At 43.4% G+C, this 17,092-nt stretch overlaps 1 protein-coding gene and 1 long non-coding RNA gene across 5 annotated transcripts in view; one reads left to right on the forward strand and one right to left on the reverse strand.

The window, feature by feature from the left end:
• Positions 1–4,541, reverse strand: part of PLOD2 (procollagen-lysine,2-oxoglutarate 5-dioxygenase 2) — a 92,892-nt gene extending 88,351 nt beyond the window's left edge. The window contains exon 1 of one of the 2 annotated variants that reach the window (XM_072727075.1): positions 4,068–4,541. In XM_072727075.1, coding sequence (XP_072583176.1) covers positions 4,068–4,203 — 136 coding nt within the window. In that variant the 5' untranslated portion in view covers positions 4,204–4,541. The remainder of the gene's footprint in view (positions 1–4,067) is intronic. The other variant, XM_072727074.1, reaches the window with a different exon arrangement.
• Positions 3,370–17,092, forward strand: part of LOC112909457 (uncharacterized) — a 28,818-nt gene continuing 15,095 nt past the window's right edge. The window contains exon 1 of one of the 3 annotated variants that reach the window (XR_003233121.2): positions 3,370–3,629. This is a non-coding gene — a long non-coding RNA (uncharacterized lncRNA). Of the gene's footprint in view, positions 3,630–3,780; positions 3,867–6,343; positions 6,456–17,092 lie in introns of those variants that run through there. The other 2 variants (XR_011995299.1, XR_003233120.2) reach the window with 2 other exon arrangements.

The following is a 17,092-nucleotide window of genomic DNA, read 5'->3' on the forward strand; positions in this document are numbered from 1 at the left end:
TCCAGGGGTGTGCACTTTTTTTTTTTTACTTATTTATTTTACTGGGCAGGGAGGGTAGAGAGTCTTAAGCAGACTCTGTGCTGAGCAGGGAGCCTGACTCGGGCTTGATCTCACAAGCCTGGGACCAGGGCTTGAGCTGAAACCAAGAGTTGGAGGCCCAACCAACAGCGCCATCTAGGTGCCCCAGGGGCAAGCACTTTGGACTCAGCCCTGCGGGCCTCTCCTGCCCTCAGCTGAGATCCCCGACTCCAACCCAGAGGTATGATTGATATAAACCAACCACGTTACAAAGTTAGAAAGTGAGCCGAACAAAAGCTAGTAAGGGATGGAGCGCCTCGGTGGCTCAGTCCGGGGAGCATCCGACTTGATTTCAGCTCAGGTCATGATTTCAGGGTCCTAAGAGTGAGAGCCCCACACCCAACCCCATGTGTCAGGCTCCACATTCAGCAGGGAGTCTGTGAGATTCTGTATCTCCCTCTCCCCCACTCAAATAAATAAATAAATCTTAAAAAAAAAAAAAAAAAGATAGTAAGGGGAAGAATTTCCTGAGAGTTAGTTTTAACAATGAATAGAATTTGAGGAGAACCGACAGACATAGAAATTTGAGAATACTGTATACGTATGTATCTAGAATAGTAGGGTATGTGGATTAACAATTCCACCAGACATTACTAAACTGTTCTCCAAAGATGATGTGCTTCTATTAACAGTCTGTGGGTTCCCATCCTTACAACAGCTACTATGATCAGAGTTTATTTTTAAAATGCTTTAATCAGGGATCCCTGGGTGGCGCAGCGGTTTAGCGCCTGCCTTTTGGCCCAGGGCGAGATCCTGGAGACCCGGGATGGAATCCCATGTCGGGCTCCCGGTGCATGGAGCCTGCTTCTCCCTCTGCCTGTGTCTCTGCCTCTCTCTCTCTCTCTCTGTGTGACTATCATAAATAAATTTTAAAAAAGTTAAAAAAAATGCTTTAATCAATGTGATGGGTAGAAAAAGGTATCTCAATTTAACTTGCTATCCTCACATTCTCCATAGGTGTTTCATAGGACCCTTTTTATATTATGAAATAAAAGGCATAGTCTGCTTAAGCATGAGTCGTTCTGTGGCTACAGCCCAGGCACAGAAAGTACGCAGAAGACAAGGATCTCTCTCTCCCTTCCAGAGGTTTCTGCAGGACCTTGGTCTTTCCCTCTCCACCCCAAAAATTGCCAGTTTGCATCAGCAGATGGGACAAACCTTTCCTTTCCTCCCTGAATGTGCCAGAGTAAATTAAAGAGTTCATAAATGAACATGGTTGAAAAATACTGGTCTTGACAGAAACATCTGAAACCATTTCCTACATTTTTGCCCAAAACTTGGTTTCTGCCCAATTTAGATCATGAAATAGCCAAGATACCTTAGAAAACACAAAAAAGTTTTGATCCAAGACTGGAGACTTGGTTGTAAACACTGGACAGATATACATCCACTCTTCTCCTCTCATCCAGAAAGCAGAAAAGTATAGGAAAGATAAATTATGGTATTAACCTGATTTGTGGACACTCATTAGGAGGCTTTTGCCTTGAAGGCTCCAGACAGATAAAATTTTAAGGGAAAATACCTATAAGTAATTCTAGGAGAAAATAATTGTTTTTAACCAAAATCTTATTTAGATTCTTTCCGTGCTAAAAACAAAGTTGCAACCAAACAGGAATGAACACAGTACACGGCAAAAGCCTCTGAAAGGTATAAGTAAAACCAGTGTTCTCAATCCTGGTCAACACACAGCATCAAAGAAAGCTAGGGAAAAACATATTCCAAAACTTGATTAATGTGATTCAAATAGCACATTCCCTACTACAGTGGAAAAATGGAAAATCACTATAAACATTTGCTTTCAAAAAGGAGTTGCTAGTATCATTCCAGTAACACTATGATGCCTCATTGCTCCAGATACACACTGATTTTTCTAATCCAGGGGTTTTCAACCCTGGGAAATTTTGCCCTTCAGGAGACATTTGGACATTTTTCAATCTGAGCCATTTTCCATTCTCACATGTGGAGGAGGGTGCTATTGGTATCTAGTGGGTAGGGGCCAAGGATGTTGCTAAACATAGCACAATGCACTGGACAGTACCCCCACCCCAATAAATAATTATCTGGCACAAAATGTCAATTGGGCCTAGAAAGCCTGGTCTAATCTACTTCTTCATGGCTAATTGGGGCCCGGTGACAAATACAGATGGATAGAGACGGTAAGTACTTTTCTTAAAGACCTCCTATGAAGTGAGACAAGTTAGAGTTCTGAAGTTCACTTGACAGATAAATGAAAGGGTCCAAGTTAGCAATTTTCGGTTATAATATTTTAGGGAGAAACTGGAACATAGTCCATGATTCTGGCGGTGTTATCGAGCAGTGTACTGTCTATATTTATCATCTCATCTCATTTACCTACACAAAGATTCATAATCAAACTGACTACCGCTGCCTCCAGGTATTACAAATTAATATTTTCCCGCATTTAGGTGCCAACTGAATTCCCCATGCCTACCCACCAAAATCAACCAGACCTCAGATTTCAGAAGTGGGTTTTCTGCGGCCAGTTTCTGAGGAAAACATTCATATCTAAAATTCTCTTTCCCTTATGTTACAGTCCATTAAAACTTTACTGTCCAGTTCCATGAAACTTAAAAGCCAGAGTGGGAAAGCAAGATGCTTTGGACTATAAACCTAGAGGAAGCTACAAAGAGATGCCTTCTATAAAAAGGGGAGGGAGGTGATGGTAATGCCCTGAAATAAAATATACAAAGGCCGGAGAAGTCCCTCTAAAAGCAGCAAAGCCCTTGGAGATTATTTTATTTCCTAGTAAGGTTGCCTTGGGTGCTCCAACAAAGAAAGTCATTTTTCTGGGGATTTTTTTTTTTTTTTAATGTCTCCATTTCCAAGTTTGCTGAAGGCACTTACTTGTCTATTTTCTAGGTGTTACACTAAGAATTTGAAGAAAGAAGAAAAAAAAAAAAAAACTCAGTTCAAATCTAAAGGAACCACACAGGGTTCAGAAATCCATTACCAAACCACCAAATTTATCTGGGAGAAAGAAAAGCATCATGCAACGGACAAAAATCCATCTGCACGCTGAAGTTTCTCAAGCTGACAAAGCAAGTACTGTTTGGCAGGAATGCAGAGTGATGGGCATGTTAGCTCCCTGGAACCTCCTGGAGCACTTAAAAATGAAGACAAACTACTGCTTAGATGGACCAGCTGGGTTCTACACCAAATGGCATCTTCTGACTGTAACCCTGAAACAGAAATTTGTCCTTGTGCTTAAGTTCGAGCAAAAAAAAAAAAAAAAGGAAAGGAAAAAGGACAAAATGATCCTGATTTAAAAAAAGCAGCAGTGCAGCAGCACAGGGACATTTAGGCGCAAGATCTAGTTTCAGAGAGTCGAGCGCAGAGTCCGAGCACAAAGCGCCAAGCTCCAAGGATCCGCCCGCGCACCGGTGGCACCAAACCGCGCGCAAGCCCCGCGGGGAGGCTCCTGGACTCTCGGGAAACGTGAAGCGCTCGGCGCTGCAGGCGCGGGCCTGGACTCCGCTGCAGCCGCAGCTTCTGGAAGCAAGACACCAGGTTTAGGGAAAAGGCTACGGGAGGTGTGTGCCCGGAGCCGCCCCTGGGGTCCCCGGGGGGGGGGGGGAGCTGCCGCCTGCAGGTGAGGGCGGCCCGCGGCCCCCGGGCAGGAGGTCACGTGCCACCGGGGCGTCCTGGGGCGCTCGGGGGCACGTGTCACGGCGAGCCCCGAGCTTCGGGCGCAGCGGGCCTGCTGCCTCCTCCACCACGAGGCCTTCACGCCGGTTCCAGGAGAGGAGGAGAAGGAGGTCGCCCCAAAGGTGCGCGCGCCCAGCCCAGGCCCGCAAGGCCCGACGCCGAGCCCCGTGGTGCGGGAGGGCGCTGCGCGCTCAGCGGCCCGGGGGCGGCGGGGGCGGCGTCACTCACCTCGCGGGCGGGCGGGCTCCCGCCTCCTCACCTGCGGGCCCCGCGCGAGGGGCCGGCGGATGAATGACCGACCCGGGAGCCGCGGGGCGACTCACCTGTGGGGATGCTGCGGGGCTTCTCCGAGTCGGCCCCGACGCCGGGGCTGCAGAGCTGCGAGGCGAGCGCCAGCAGCAGCAGCAGCAGCGGCAGCGGCGGGGGCGGCGGCGGCTTCGGGGCGCCGCTGCAGCCCATCTCCGGCCTCCGCAGGGCCCGCGGCTCCGGCGCCCCCGCCGCCCTGCAGCGGCGCACTTCTCGCGAGAGCGCGGGGACCCCGGAGCCCGGGGCGGCGGCGGCGGCGGCGGCGGGGCCGAGTGCGCGCAGCGGAGCCGCGGCGGGACGCGGGCGGGCGCGAGGGCGCGAGGGCGCGAGGGCGCGAGGGCGGGCGCCCCCCGGCGCCGCGGGCGACTTATAGGCTCCCCGACGGGGGAGGCGACTGGGCGGGCCGCACCCGGCTATTGGCCGCCCCTGACCCGCCGCGCCGTGCGGTCGCCCCGCTCGCCGTCGCTCGTCTGGGAGGGTTTGCTCAGCCCCGACCTATTTAAGGAGCGGCCTGCGGCTACGTGTGGAGGCTCACGCCGGGCGTGCACCGCGGTAGGGAGTGGGCCTGGGGCGGGGGTGCAGGGGGGTGCAGGGGCGCAGGGGCGCAGGGGGCGCAGGGGCGCAGGGGGCGCAGGCGCAGCCCGGCAGGTGGCCCCCTTCCTCCCCGCTGCCTCAGCACCAGACGCCTCCCAGCGCCCCGAGGGTGCAACTGTGCCCCCCACCCCCGCATTGGGAGGCTGCGCTCATCAGAGGTGGCTGCGCATCCTCAGCCGTCTCAGCTCGGAGACCTCGCCTGACTCTTTATTTTTTTTTTTAAAGGTTTTATTTATTTATTCATGAGAGACACGCAGAGAGATGCAGAGACACAGGCAGAGGGAGAAGCAGGCTCCAGGCAGGGAGCCCGACGCGGGACTCGATCCCAGGACCCCAGGATCACGCCCTGAGCCAAAGGCAGATGCTCAACCGCTGAGCCACCCAGGCATCCCCCTCGCCTGACTCTTAAGTCGTGGAAATGGCTCGCCCCCCCCCCCATGCCTCCACCCTCAATCCTCACTCGGGGGAGTGGGGGGGGGTGGGGGCAAGTTTCTGCACTCTGTACAAGGCAGGCCCGGTTGTTCTTTTACCCCGTACACCGAAATTCTTTTACCGCCCAGTGAACATTTCTTGCTCCTCCGCCTGCGCCAGGAGAGCCACAGACTCTCTCCAGTAATGGCTTGTAAATCCTGTGTAATTGGAGTCCCGCCTGTGTAACCTGGGGCTGTGCCTTACAAGATCTTCCTTCAGTCCACATGGAAAATTACTCCCAGAGTTGCCTGAGCCATCTCTCCGGGGCCTGGCACATCCTCCCCTGCTTCCAGTGTTGACTCCTGTCTAAGTAAATTCCCTTTTTCTGAATGACACCTCCTCACATTTTAGCTAGCCCCGTGTTCAGTCTGCTAGGATGAGCAGGGGCAAAAGTACCAGCGGGACAGCTTTGCTTCATATATTTCATGGCATGAGCTATCTTATGGGAGAGAAAGAATCAGATGTAATACCCTAGTTTTCTGTAATCTTCTACCTCTATTTTCCTAAAACAAAAAAAAATATATGTATATATACATATTTTCTGTAATCTTCTACCTCTATTTTCCTAAAACAAAAAATATATATATATATGTATACATACATATATATGTGTGTATATATATACATATATATGTATTATTTCATATATATATATATTTGAGCCAATACCCTTTCCAACTGTGAGCCTTTGGAGGTTAAAACAAAATTATTGAAAAAGATATCCCCTTGTGATCACATTGTGTCTAAAATTAGCATCATATCTAGACGAGTAACAAGTGGTCTCATTTAAAGCAGGTGGAAAAACCTGCAAAGAAATGTTGCCTGGGTGTGACATTTTAGAAAATCATTTCCTGTGCCCTGAACTAAGCCAGTTGTTACTGTTTTGAAGGTTTGGTCTCGGGGTTTTAAAAGGAAAATTGGAGAAAGTTCAGAGAAGAGTAACAAATAATTAAAGAAATGGAAAGTATGACCTGTGAGAAGAATGAAATAAGGTTTACGTAGCCTGGAGAAGAAAAAAGCTGAGGGATGGACTCCTTAATAACATCTTTCGGTGTGCGGCCAGCTCCACTCCATAAAATCAGGCAGAAAACAAACAACATCAGTCTTCTGAGTCTGAAGACTCTGAACGGAATGGCTGGTCTTTTGGCCAAATCTCCGTCTCCAGAACTCCAGAACCTGTCTACTGCACCTGAACTCCGCCAAACTCCTTGAATCGGACTTCTTGCTTCCCGGGTTGGCCAGTATCTTCGAGAATTCACCTGGTTGGAGCCTAGCTCTCTGCCCTGTCTCTCCCCCTTTTGCCTCCGTACACACTGCTAGCCTCTCCACATCAAAAGCAGGTATTTCAATTGCAAAGTCCACCAATGACTGCAGGTTCCTATGAAATTTCTCCTCTAGTAAGAGTCAAGACTATCAGACTTGTATAAAGCAAGTATTGCTTTGGGATTTTTCAAATAGCCAGGCACATTTATCGTTGTCTAAAAGAGCCCCCAATTCTGAAACCAAATCCTTCCTGCCGCCTTATATTTCCAGCTGTCTGCTGAACATTTCTGCTTGGACATTCCACTGGCACAAACCCTAAAGGTCTTTAACTCATCAAATCCAGATCCCACTCACAGCTTCCTCATCTCTGTTAATGATACTTCTGCTCTCTAACTCGCATAGCCTCAGACATTCTCTGCTCTTCTCCTCCTACCCCCACAACACACACAACTCGATTCCAAATCCTGTCATTTTTTCCCCTGACATGTTCTCTTCATCTATTGCTTTCCATTCTCAATGCCACCTCACTAATGCACTTCTGAATATGCCCTGTGTTCCATGAACTGTTTCCTAACTACAGACGTTTCCTGCCCCTAGTAGGATGCCACAATATACCCCAGCTAGATTCATCATTCTCAGATATTCTTTTGAGGGACGCCTGGGTGACTCAGCGGTTGAGCGTCTGCCTTTGGCTCAGGGCATGACCCCGGGTCCAGGGATCGAGTCCCACATCGGGCTCCCTGTGAGGAGCCTGCTTCTCTCTCTGCCTGTGTCTCTGAGTCTCTCTCTCTCTAATGAATAAATAAATAAATCTTAAAAAAAAAAAAAAAGATATTCTTTTGATTACTTTATCCCCAAACTCAAAGATTTCTTAAGGAATCTGGAAATAGTCCAAATCCTTTAACATTGAATTCAAATTCCTTTACTATCAAACCAAATCACCTCTCCCTATAACCTATAAACAACCAACATGGTTTGCTTTATTATCCCCCAAAGCAGACCAAAGACTTTGTCATTTTTATTCTCTAGAGTTTGGATAAAAATCACTGTCTTCGTTTGAGTTTTTCCAGAGGTCAACCCTGAGCCAAGATTCAAGGATCAACAGTTTGTTGGGAGTTTCAGAGAAAAGGGGTAGTTGGAGGTGAAATGACTCAGGAAAGAGAATTCAGTTGATAATGGGTGCATTTATTAAATCAACAACAGTAATTGAATAGAGTTCAGTTCCACACAATTGCTGTACCTAACCCCTCAGAAATAGCCTGGCCAAGGGGCGAGAGAATGGGGGTATCTATACCCCAACACTCATTAGTCATTAAGAGCTGAGAGGCACTTGTTAATTCTCAGGCATTCCAGCCTGCTTGTGCTCATAGGCAGAGCAGGCTCCCAGTCATGATGCAGCTCTTAGCCATAAGTCAGGTTGGCATATCCGGAAATGGTAAAAAGCTTTGAGGAGAAAGAAGAGGAATGAGAGGAACACTAACACCATCTGCTCAGCCACCATGCCTCTGTTGATCACGTTCCTCCATCCAAAAAGCTCCTTTCCAGGTGCTCCTGGGTGGCTTAATGATTGAGCATCTGCCTTTGGCTCAGGTCATGATCCTGGGGTCCCGGGATCAAGTCTCGCATCAGGTTCCCTACAGGGAGCCTGCTTCTCCCTCTGCCTATGTCTCAGACTCTCTCTCATAAATAAAATCTTAAAAATAAAAATAAATAAATAAATAAGTAATCAAAAGCTCCTCTCCAAACCTCTCATAACTCCTTTCATTGGGCTAACTTTTGTCGGGCTCCGGTGCTGCCTCCTACAGGAAGCCCAACATTGGTGCCTCATCCTACCTCAGACCAGTTTGGCATCCTTATTCCAGGCTTTCTAACTCTTTAAACAAATCTCTGTCATTTGCGACAGTTTTTTTTATTAGGCAGCTTGTTTTTTGAGAGCAAGATCCAATTCTTCATCACTGCATACTAAGTAACTGGCACATAGTAACATGTATTCCTTCATCCACATATTCACTCAGAAAACATTGGCTATTTACCTTCTCTGTCTAGGCACTGTTCTAGATGCTGGTAAAACAAATATATTAGTGAGAAAACAAACATCCCTATGCATTTGCTCTTACATAAAGAAAGAGATAATTGGGACACCTGGGTGGCTCAGTGGTTGAACGTCTGCCTTCGGCTCAGGTCGTGATCCCAGGGTCCTGGGATTGAGTCCCGCATCAGGCTCCCCTCAGAGCCTCTCTCTGCCTCTCTCTCTCTCTCTCTCTCTGTCTCTCTTGAATAAATAAATAAAATATTTTTTAAACAAAGATTCTGAGGCCATAACATAACTGGAGTGGTAAATAAGGCAAGCAAGGTAGCAAAGAGCAGGAGTTCCGTGACCGTGAGTAACACCAGTAGATGTAGTGTAGCCTCAAGAGGTAGCAAGGAGGGCAAAGTTAAGTAGGCATTTGGACAAAGTCAGTCATAGAGCCTGATAATATCTTTGGCCTTAAGGACTTTATGCTAAGTAAGATAAGTCGCTTCAGTCTAAAATAGTCAAACTCACAGAAACTAAGAACAGAATGGTAGTTGCTGGGGGCTAGGGGAGGGGGAAAAGGGGAGATGCTAATCAGTGGGTGTAAAATTTCAGTTATTCAAGATGAATATGTTCTAGAGATCTACAAAACAACATTGCATCCATAGATAACAAAACTCTCCTGTACATTTAAAAATCCATTAAGGGGGTCGATCTCATGGTAAGTGTTCTCACTACAAGTGAGAAAAGAGAGAGAACGCCATTCGGATGGTTGCACGCATAGTAGTGACATGGTCTGGTGTAGGGTTCGAGAAGGTTCACAGAATCCAGATACATGGTTAGACTGAGGGACACAGGAAGGTGAAGTACAAAGCCTGGAGACCAGTTTGGAAGGTAATACAGTGGTCAAGGAGGTGACGGTGCTTTCGGCCTGGTTGGCTGCAGTAAAAGCATGTCAGCTTCTAAATAGACTTTGATTGTAGAGCCAACAATCAAATGGTTTGAATGTAGGTGTGAGAGCAAAAAAGGAGACCAGGATATTTATTCAATGAATATTTGTTGAATGAATGAGAAGTCAAACCTTGGGAACACATGAAATAGCCCTGGGGGTGGAGAGGGAGGGAGAGGTTAAATGAAATAGATGAGAAGGAAAAACAACCAGACAGCCAAGAGCTGAAACTTGGAGAAGACAAATGCTTTGAGGGGAAGAGGAGGAGTCAGCACAGGAGACTGATAAAGTAAGAGAAATAGCAAAAATTCTGCAGAAGAGAGACTTGGGAAAGAGAAAAAAGCCTGGGAAACGGTCGGTGCTTTTAGCACTATGGACATGAGTTTAAGCTCAAAATCTTAGATGGGAGCAGAGACCACAGTGAATGTAACATATAAACTGGAGATGAGGGTGTGGAGGACAGTGTGCAGCAGCACTTTCAGGCTGGCGATGCCTGGGTGGCTCAGTGGTTGAGAGTCTGCCTTCGGCTCAGGGTGTGATCCTCGGGCCCTGGGACTGAGTTCCACGTTGGGCTCCCCACAGGGAGCCTGCTTCTCCCTCTGCCTATGTCTCTGCCCCTGTCTCTGTGACTCCAATAAATAAATAAATAAATAAATAAATAAATAAAATCTTAAAAAAAACAACTTTTGGGGTGTAACGCTAGCCTAAATCAGCCTCTCCTGCAGATGTCAGGGGGCAGCCTTTCTAAATTTAGGGCGAGCAAGTTGCCACCAAGCTGCAGGTGCCTTCTACAATTGAGTCTCGTGGCATACTCTGTGGGCCCCAGCTGCTTTCTTTTTAAATTCTTTAAGCTTGCAATTTGAAGGGAATGATTTCCAACGTGACTTTTTCAGGAGTTGGATATCCAAACAAGACCAGTATGAGAAAATAAACATAGGCTTAACATACAGTAAGCAAAATAGCTCTCTTCGCCCAACAAAAACATTTATTTATCATAGGGGAAATGTGCATGGGCTGTTTTCTGAAGTTTTTTACTTCACTGGTTCCTTTTTGTCTCCAGGAAAAGATAGAAGCCCTTTATAGAGTCAAGTTCCCATTCAGCATTCCACCCAAGTTTTTTTTTTTTTTTTAAGACTTTATTTATTTAGTCATGAGAGACACACAGAGAGAGGCAGAGACATAGGCAGAGGGAGAAGTACTCCCTGCAGGTAGCCTGATGCAGGAGTCGGATGTGGGACTCGATTCCAGGACCCTGGGATCATGACCTGAGCCAAAGGCTCAACCACCGAGCCACCCAGGTGCCCCACTCCCAGCCATGTTTTTAAGCTTCATTATATGATTTAGGCCTCTGAGCATGACTGTATAGAATCTTCCCTAGGTAGATAGGAATCGTGAAACCCTCCTACCTAACAACATGATGTCAGACATAAAGCTAAACTTAGGCAGATTCAAAGTAAGAAGAGCGGGCCAGGGTGGTAAAGAGAGCCAGAGAGCACACAAGTACTCCAAAGATGATCCTAACAGATGTTTTGTGACTGTTCTCACTGACTGAGACAGAGCTGTCTGAGCCATGAGTCACCCTACAAGGTCAGCAGAAGAAATGTGTGGCTTCTGAATTCGGTCTCCCAAACAATTTTACCAAAGTTCCATACCAAAGCTATGACATATTTGCTGACATAAGTGACATCAGAATGACATTAATTTAACCACAATACAGTGTCAAAAATTTCTTGTTCAATGGTAGTTTCTAATGATGTCTGAGGCTAGCTTTTCTGATCCCTCATTCTCCTGGACTTGCTTCTTCTCAGGACCATTTATTTAACTCCTTTCTGTGGAAACATCTCTACCTAGAGGCACATTTGCCCTGAAGCTAACGGAGTGTATAAGCATCAGAGACTTCACTAGCAAGAGTCTCTGGGCGTATGGGGAGTGTCTGGGAATTGTATAAAATCTTATGTTGAGAAGGAAGCAAGGTTATAATCAGGAACAGTTACTAAAAAAGCATTTCACAGAAACTGCCAGAAGAGATCTTGAAACCGAACCCCCAAGGATTCCATCAACTGTTAGGTTTACTTTTCTTTTCCTAAATAAGTACCCATTCTTTATCTTATTTTGAATTTGTAACACTATAGCCTTTTTCTTCTTAAAAATGCCTAAAATGATATACACTTGAGGCCCCATTAAACCTTCATCTATTCCTTGTCCTAACTCTAAATCTAGACCCAACTCTTTCCATACATACTGAGAATATAAGGAATCTATAATCAGTAATTCCTGATCAGCTTGGAGTTGGACCTTCCTGAGTCAACTCTAATCTTATACTGGGCCCAGTTTCCAAAAATGTTATTGTTACCATATTCCCGTGTGACTGAGCTCTTCTTTGCATGCCTTAGCTCATGTATTTACTTATTATCTTGGATCCCTGTCCGATAGCCTAGTTCATCTCAGACCGAGAGCTTTCCTTGGCTCTTCATAAATCTTCAGAGAATGGAGGCCTGCCTCTAGCTTTGCCAACCTCTGACCCTCCTCCAAGTCTGTTGCTGGCACTATCTTGCCACCTGCTATTGGGTGGCTCCTTATGTGCTCTGCCCCATGACTGGCTGGTCGGATTCTGAACATCCTTAATCGACAGAGCTGATTAAGGCCGCGTTGAACTTAGCATACATTGATTATGAATGTTTGATTCAGCCAGAATATTATGAGTAAGATGATTGTATCATAATTTCACTTGGTGAGATCTCCAATGATATTAAATGGAAATGAAGCATAGCCTAACTAAGAAATACCTAGATCCAATATGCAATCAAACAGATATAAGTAACTCTAATATTAGATGTTATAAAAAGAACAGAGAATAAAATCATAGAAAATTATAAAGCTTTGGCCCCAGAGAAATGGATATTATTTAAAAATATGCCATCAAAGTACTAGTAGTATCTTTAATTCATCATTCCTGAAATCTGGAAAATGAATTTTGTGACATACATTAAAGGAAATATTTTTTCAATTGAACTGAAAGGAAGAAGGATTTACTTTAAAGGATGTGCCAGTAGAGAAAAGCGTGAGAGGTGCCTGGGTGGCTCAGTTGGTTAAGTGACTGCATTCAGCTCAGGTCATGATCCCCAAGTCCCAGGATGGAGCCTGCATTGGGCTCCCTGCTCAGTGGGGAACCTACTTCTCCCTCTGCCCCTCACCTCACTTTTGCTCTCCCTCTCTGGCTCTCGCTCTCAAATAAATAAATAAAATCTTTAAAAAAGAAAGAGAGGAGAGAGAGAGAAAAGTATGGCATTGGTCAGCATGCCATGCCATGCCCATTCTGAATGCAGCACCCAGAATTATAAGTGTAGTCTTCTTTAGAGCATTTTTCATTACAGGTTTCCAAAAGAGATGGTTTGTGTCAGATGTAATTTTGTCTATTATAGACACATCACAATTCACAGAGTACCTTCATACCTTTGAAGATAGTTGTAATGATCATGCAGCCCACTTGCTGACTGCTGGTGAGCCTCTTTGTATCATATGTGAAACGTTCAGTGAACTCCCTGCAGGCATCATATTTTGCAAAGGCCTCTGACATTATCCCTGACACCACTCCGGTATCTGAAGGCAGCCATTTGGTGACTGCCCTCTAATTTATCTTTACCTTCAATCACAGTGTTTTTCTTAATTACTGTCCTCATGTTACTTAGTTAATGTGTGGCCCTCCTTTTATTTTTTTTTCCAGCTATTAATATGATTCTTAAAAAATTTTAACCTAAAGTGGAAACACTATTTAGGTGTAAAGGATTGTCAGTTGAAAAAAAATGTTTCAGGTATAGACTATAAAAGGCAAATAATCATGTAAAGAACAAGTTTTTAAACAAGAATATTTTTTCTTAAAAATTTAAAAATCTCTTACAATGAAAAATATTATCAGATCAGTTATGTAAGTACCACCCTTTGATGTTTTCAGTTTTTCAATAATTATTATTTATTGCCTAAATTAAAACAAATAAATGTGACAACTAGTATTCACACAGCAAAATTGCCCCGAAACAATCACCAAAGTGGAAAATTCCTTTTTCTCTTTATTCCACCCATGTTTTCCTTAAAGTAGGTGCACAGTAGTTCATTATTCAGTCAACAAATAGTTACTGTGCAGGCACCATATTCCAGACACTACTTTGTCCTCAGGATTTCAAAATGAGTTAGACACTTCTCTCACTTTGGATATATTCATGCATGTTTAAATCACTGTGCTAAATAGTAAATTAAATCATACGTATTTCTTTAGTTTATAATATATCTAAATAAACTTTTATTACGCTAAAAATGTTCTGAATTTTGGATAACAGAATATGAGAGGTATACCTTGATGTCCCAGATAAAATAATAATTTGAATTATCCTCTCAAGATAATATTTTTTGTCATTTCTTGTTTATAAGGTTAAGCATAGCATTTGTTGTCTACTGATTTGGGCACATAGTTAAATAACAGAAGTAAGAAACATTATGTTCTTTCATTTCTTTTTATTGTTATCCATGTCAATTCTCCAGGTCAATTCTCAGTATCAGTCTTTTTTGAAAGTATAGAGCACACCTAGGAAATAATTGATTTTGATGCTTTAGTTACATAAAAAAAATAAATTACAAAAAAAATGTCATTTTTATTGCAAAAATAAAGTGTTGGAAGGTAAGCTATTAAAGTTTTAATGTAGTCTTTACTCATGACCAATATCAAATATCAGCTAAATTTCATACATCCTAATTTTTTTCTGTCACAAAACCAGTTTTGTGAGTATACAAAGTATATGCTAAATATACTTTTAATGTATACGCTGAAGGTATTTCATTAATGGCAATATGGCATCATGTTTATCTCAAATCTTTGACTCAGGTCAACCTGGATCCCAATCCTAATTTTACCATTCCATATCTGTGAAATTTTGACCTGATTTCTTGACCCCTTGAACTGATTGAAATTAAAGAAAATCTACTATTATACAACCGTGTCCAAAAGTAGGGAGGTCTCCAATCATAGGTCTGTTGGGTCTGATTCTTTCTGATACTCTTGGCCTGCCATGCCCTTGCTCTTGGACTGGTAAGAACATGTGTGCAGGGGTTCTAGGAATTACACTGACATGAAGATATCCTGAACATGAAAAGGAACTGCCATTTTTCATGTCTTTGCCCAGTAACTGCCCCCCAAAAAACATGTCAAAAGACTTCCCTTGGTGTCATCAGCCAGAATTAGGTCCCATGGTCATTACCTAAACCAATTCTTTTGTTTGTACCACTCCATCTCACATTCCAAGGTATTTGGCAGCTCCAAATTAGGAGCCTTTTCTCTAGCAAGAACTGTTTCATTTCTCCTCTGTAGGCACTTGGGTTTCAGCTTTCTCCACTCTGCTAAGGGAGTTGCTAGGGATCTATCTGCTTTACGCGTACCCATGATTTACTGGTATCATTTACTCTCATCCTACTCTTATTACCTTTTGTCTTTGCCTACTTACTTTTTGTTCTTTCCCCTACCTTTTACCTGGATTCTTGGAGAAAGTAGACAGAAATGCATGTGTTTAATCTATTATATTTAACTAGGTATCTGTTTAACTACATTAAGCCTCAATTTCCCCATCAATAAAATGAGAATGTTAACAGTTCCTATCTCATGGTATGGTTGATCAATTAAAGGAGCAAAGTATTAAAACAAATATAACATTTATAATGAAATAAATAATGCACAGGAAAGTATGTTCAATTCTATTTTATATTAAAAATTCCATAAGAATAGAAATGTTGCTGTTCTGTTTATTATTGATTAATACATATTTTTCTAATTAAATTGAATTTTTCAAACTTGCATTCAATAACCTATTAATTAAATAAAGATAACATCTTTGTAGTTACAATCATGCATTTCATAGATAAAGACATGTAGGCCTACTGGGCTGAAATCATCAAAATAGAAACTTAGAGAACCCATTGTCACTGGTACATATTAATGACCTCCCGTTGTTGCATCCCAGCAAATAATTATCTCTTTATTGTGGTTACAAATAATGATATTTTTTTGCAGTCGTTTCCTATGGGAAACTATTGGTTTCAATAAGATGATTTAGACAAGAGGTGGGTGAGACTTAAAAATGGATTTATAAATATTTCTAATATTTCTAATACTCGAACTTTGGTTTCTCAAAACCTTAGGGACCTCCATAGTGTTGTCTGATAGAAATCATTTTCAGTACAGGCTACATAAAGTCCAAGTGATCCACATATTAGAGGTATATTCTTTAAAAACTCTATCACCAAGATGGAGCTCATCACTAAGAATAAATTTAATGGTGTCTGAACATTCCATTAAAAAAAGGAAGCAGCTAATCATTTTATCACCAAAGGGCTTCTATGATCCATGCAGCACCAAGTGCCCCCTCCTTCTCTGCCCTGCCTGGCATTCCGCCTGTATCCTTCATCACATTTGCATCTGAGAGTGTATTACTTCCTCGCATATGGGTTGTATTTTCCTTTGAGGCAGGGCTATACCTGATTCATGTTTGTATTCCCCAAACTTTAAAATTGTAGGCATGCCGTATATATCTCATGAATGAATGAGAGTGTCTTTACTCCCCCCTCCCCATCATACATAAAGACCGAATTCATTGTTTTCTTTTTCTAACTAGTATTTCAGTAATTGATATATACTTATATTACTTACTATACTGAGATTAATAAAGCAGGATATTGACTCCTGTTATTGTATACTGCCCCCCACTCTATAAGCTATTATAGTTGTACTTCTCTGTCTTTAATTACTTCACTCTTTTTGCATCATTATACCTGAATCTCCACTTCTTTTTGATTCAGATGTTAGGAACCTGGTGTTAAGCTTACCATCATGTGCAACGAGTTTGGGAAGAGGGACTACTGAACATTGTACCTTTTCAGTCCAATGACCAATGTTCGGTTGAGCCATAATGGCAAAGTTTCATCGTCATTGAAAAGTAATGTTAGTTTGCTGTCTTATATTGTGACTTGTGAATCTTATCAGAATTTATCAGAAAACTGGCATTTAAAAATATTCAAAAACTGGGCAGCCCGGGTGGCTCAGCGGTTTAAGCGCCACCTTCAGCCCAGGGCCAGATCCTGGAGACCGGGGATCGAGTCCCACTTTAGGCTCCCTGCGTGGAGCCTGCTTCTCCCTCTTGCCTGTGTCCCTGCCTCTCTCCCCTTCTGTGTGTCTATCATGAATAAATAAATAAAATCTTAAAAAAAATAAAAATAAAAATATTCAAAAACAAGTGTGATGTATTATCAGATGTGAAATAATAATATGTGATAAGAACAAAATGTTTTCTATAGAAGTACCTCTCTCATCAGAAATCAAAAGGAAAACAAGAGGCCATTTACAGACAACATAAGAAAACTGTAACTGGTTAATAAAATCTTTTCTGATGTTCTTATTGTGATTTTTTTTTAAGAGAGAGAATATATGTGCAAGAGGGGCACGGTAGGGGGTGAGCAGAGGGAGAGAGAGAGAGAGAGAGGGAGAGAATCTTAAGCAGCTCCATGCCTAGCATGGAGCCCATGGAGCCCAACACAGACTCCATCCCATGACCCTGAGATCATGACCTGAGCAGAAATTGAGTCAGATACTTAATCAACTGAGACACTCAGGTGCCCCAAAACTTTTCTGATTTTGAAAAAAAATCTATATACCAATATTTTGTAAAGTCAGTCAATCAAGACTGGACATCATTAATAACATGATGTTACAT

Source organism: Vulpes vulpes, chromosome 11 (assembly GCF_048418805.1).
Source record: "Vulpes vulpes isolate BD-2025 chromosome 11, VulVul3, whole genome shotgun sequence".
Taxonomy (NCBI): domain Eukaryota; kingdom Metazoa; phylum Chordata; class Mammalia; order Carnivora; family Canidae; genus Vulpes; species Vulpes vulpes.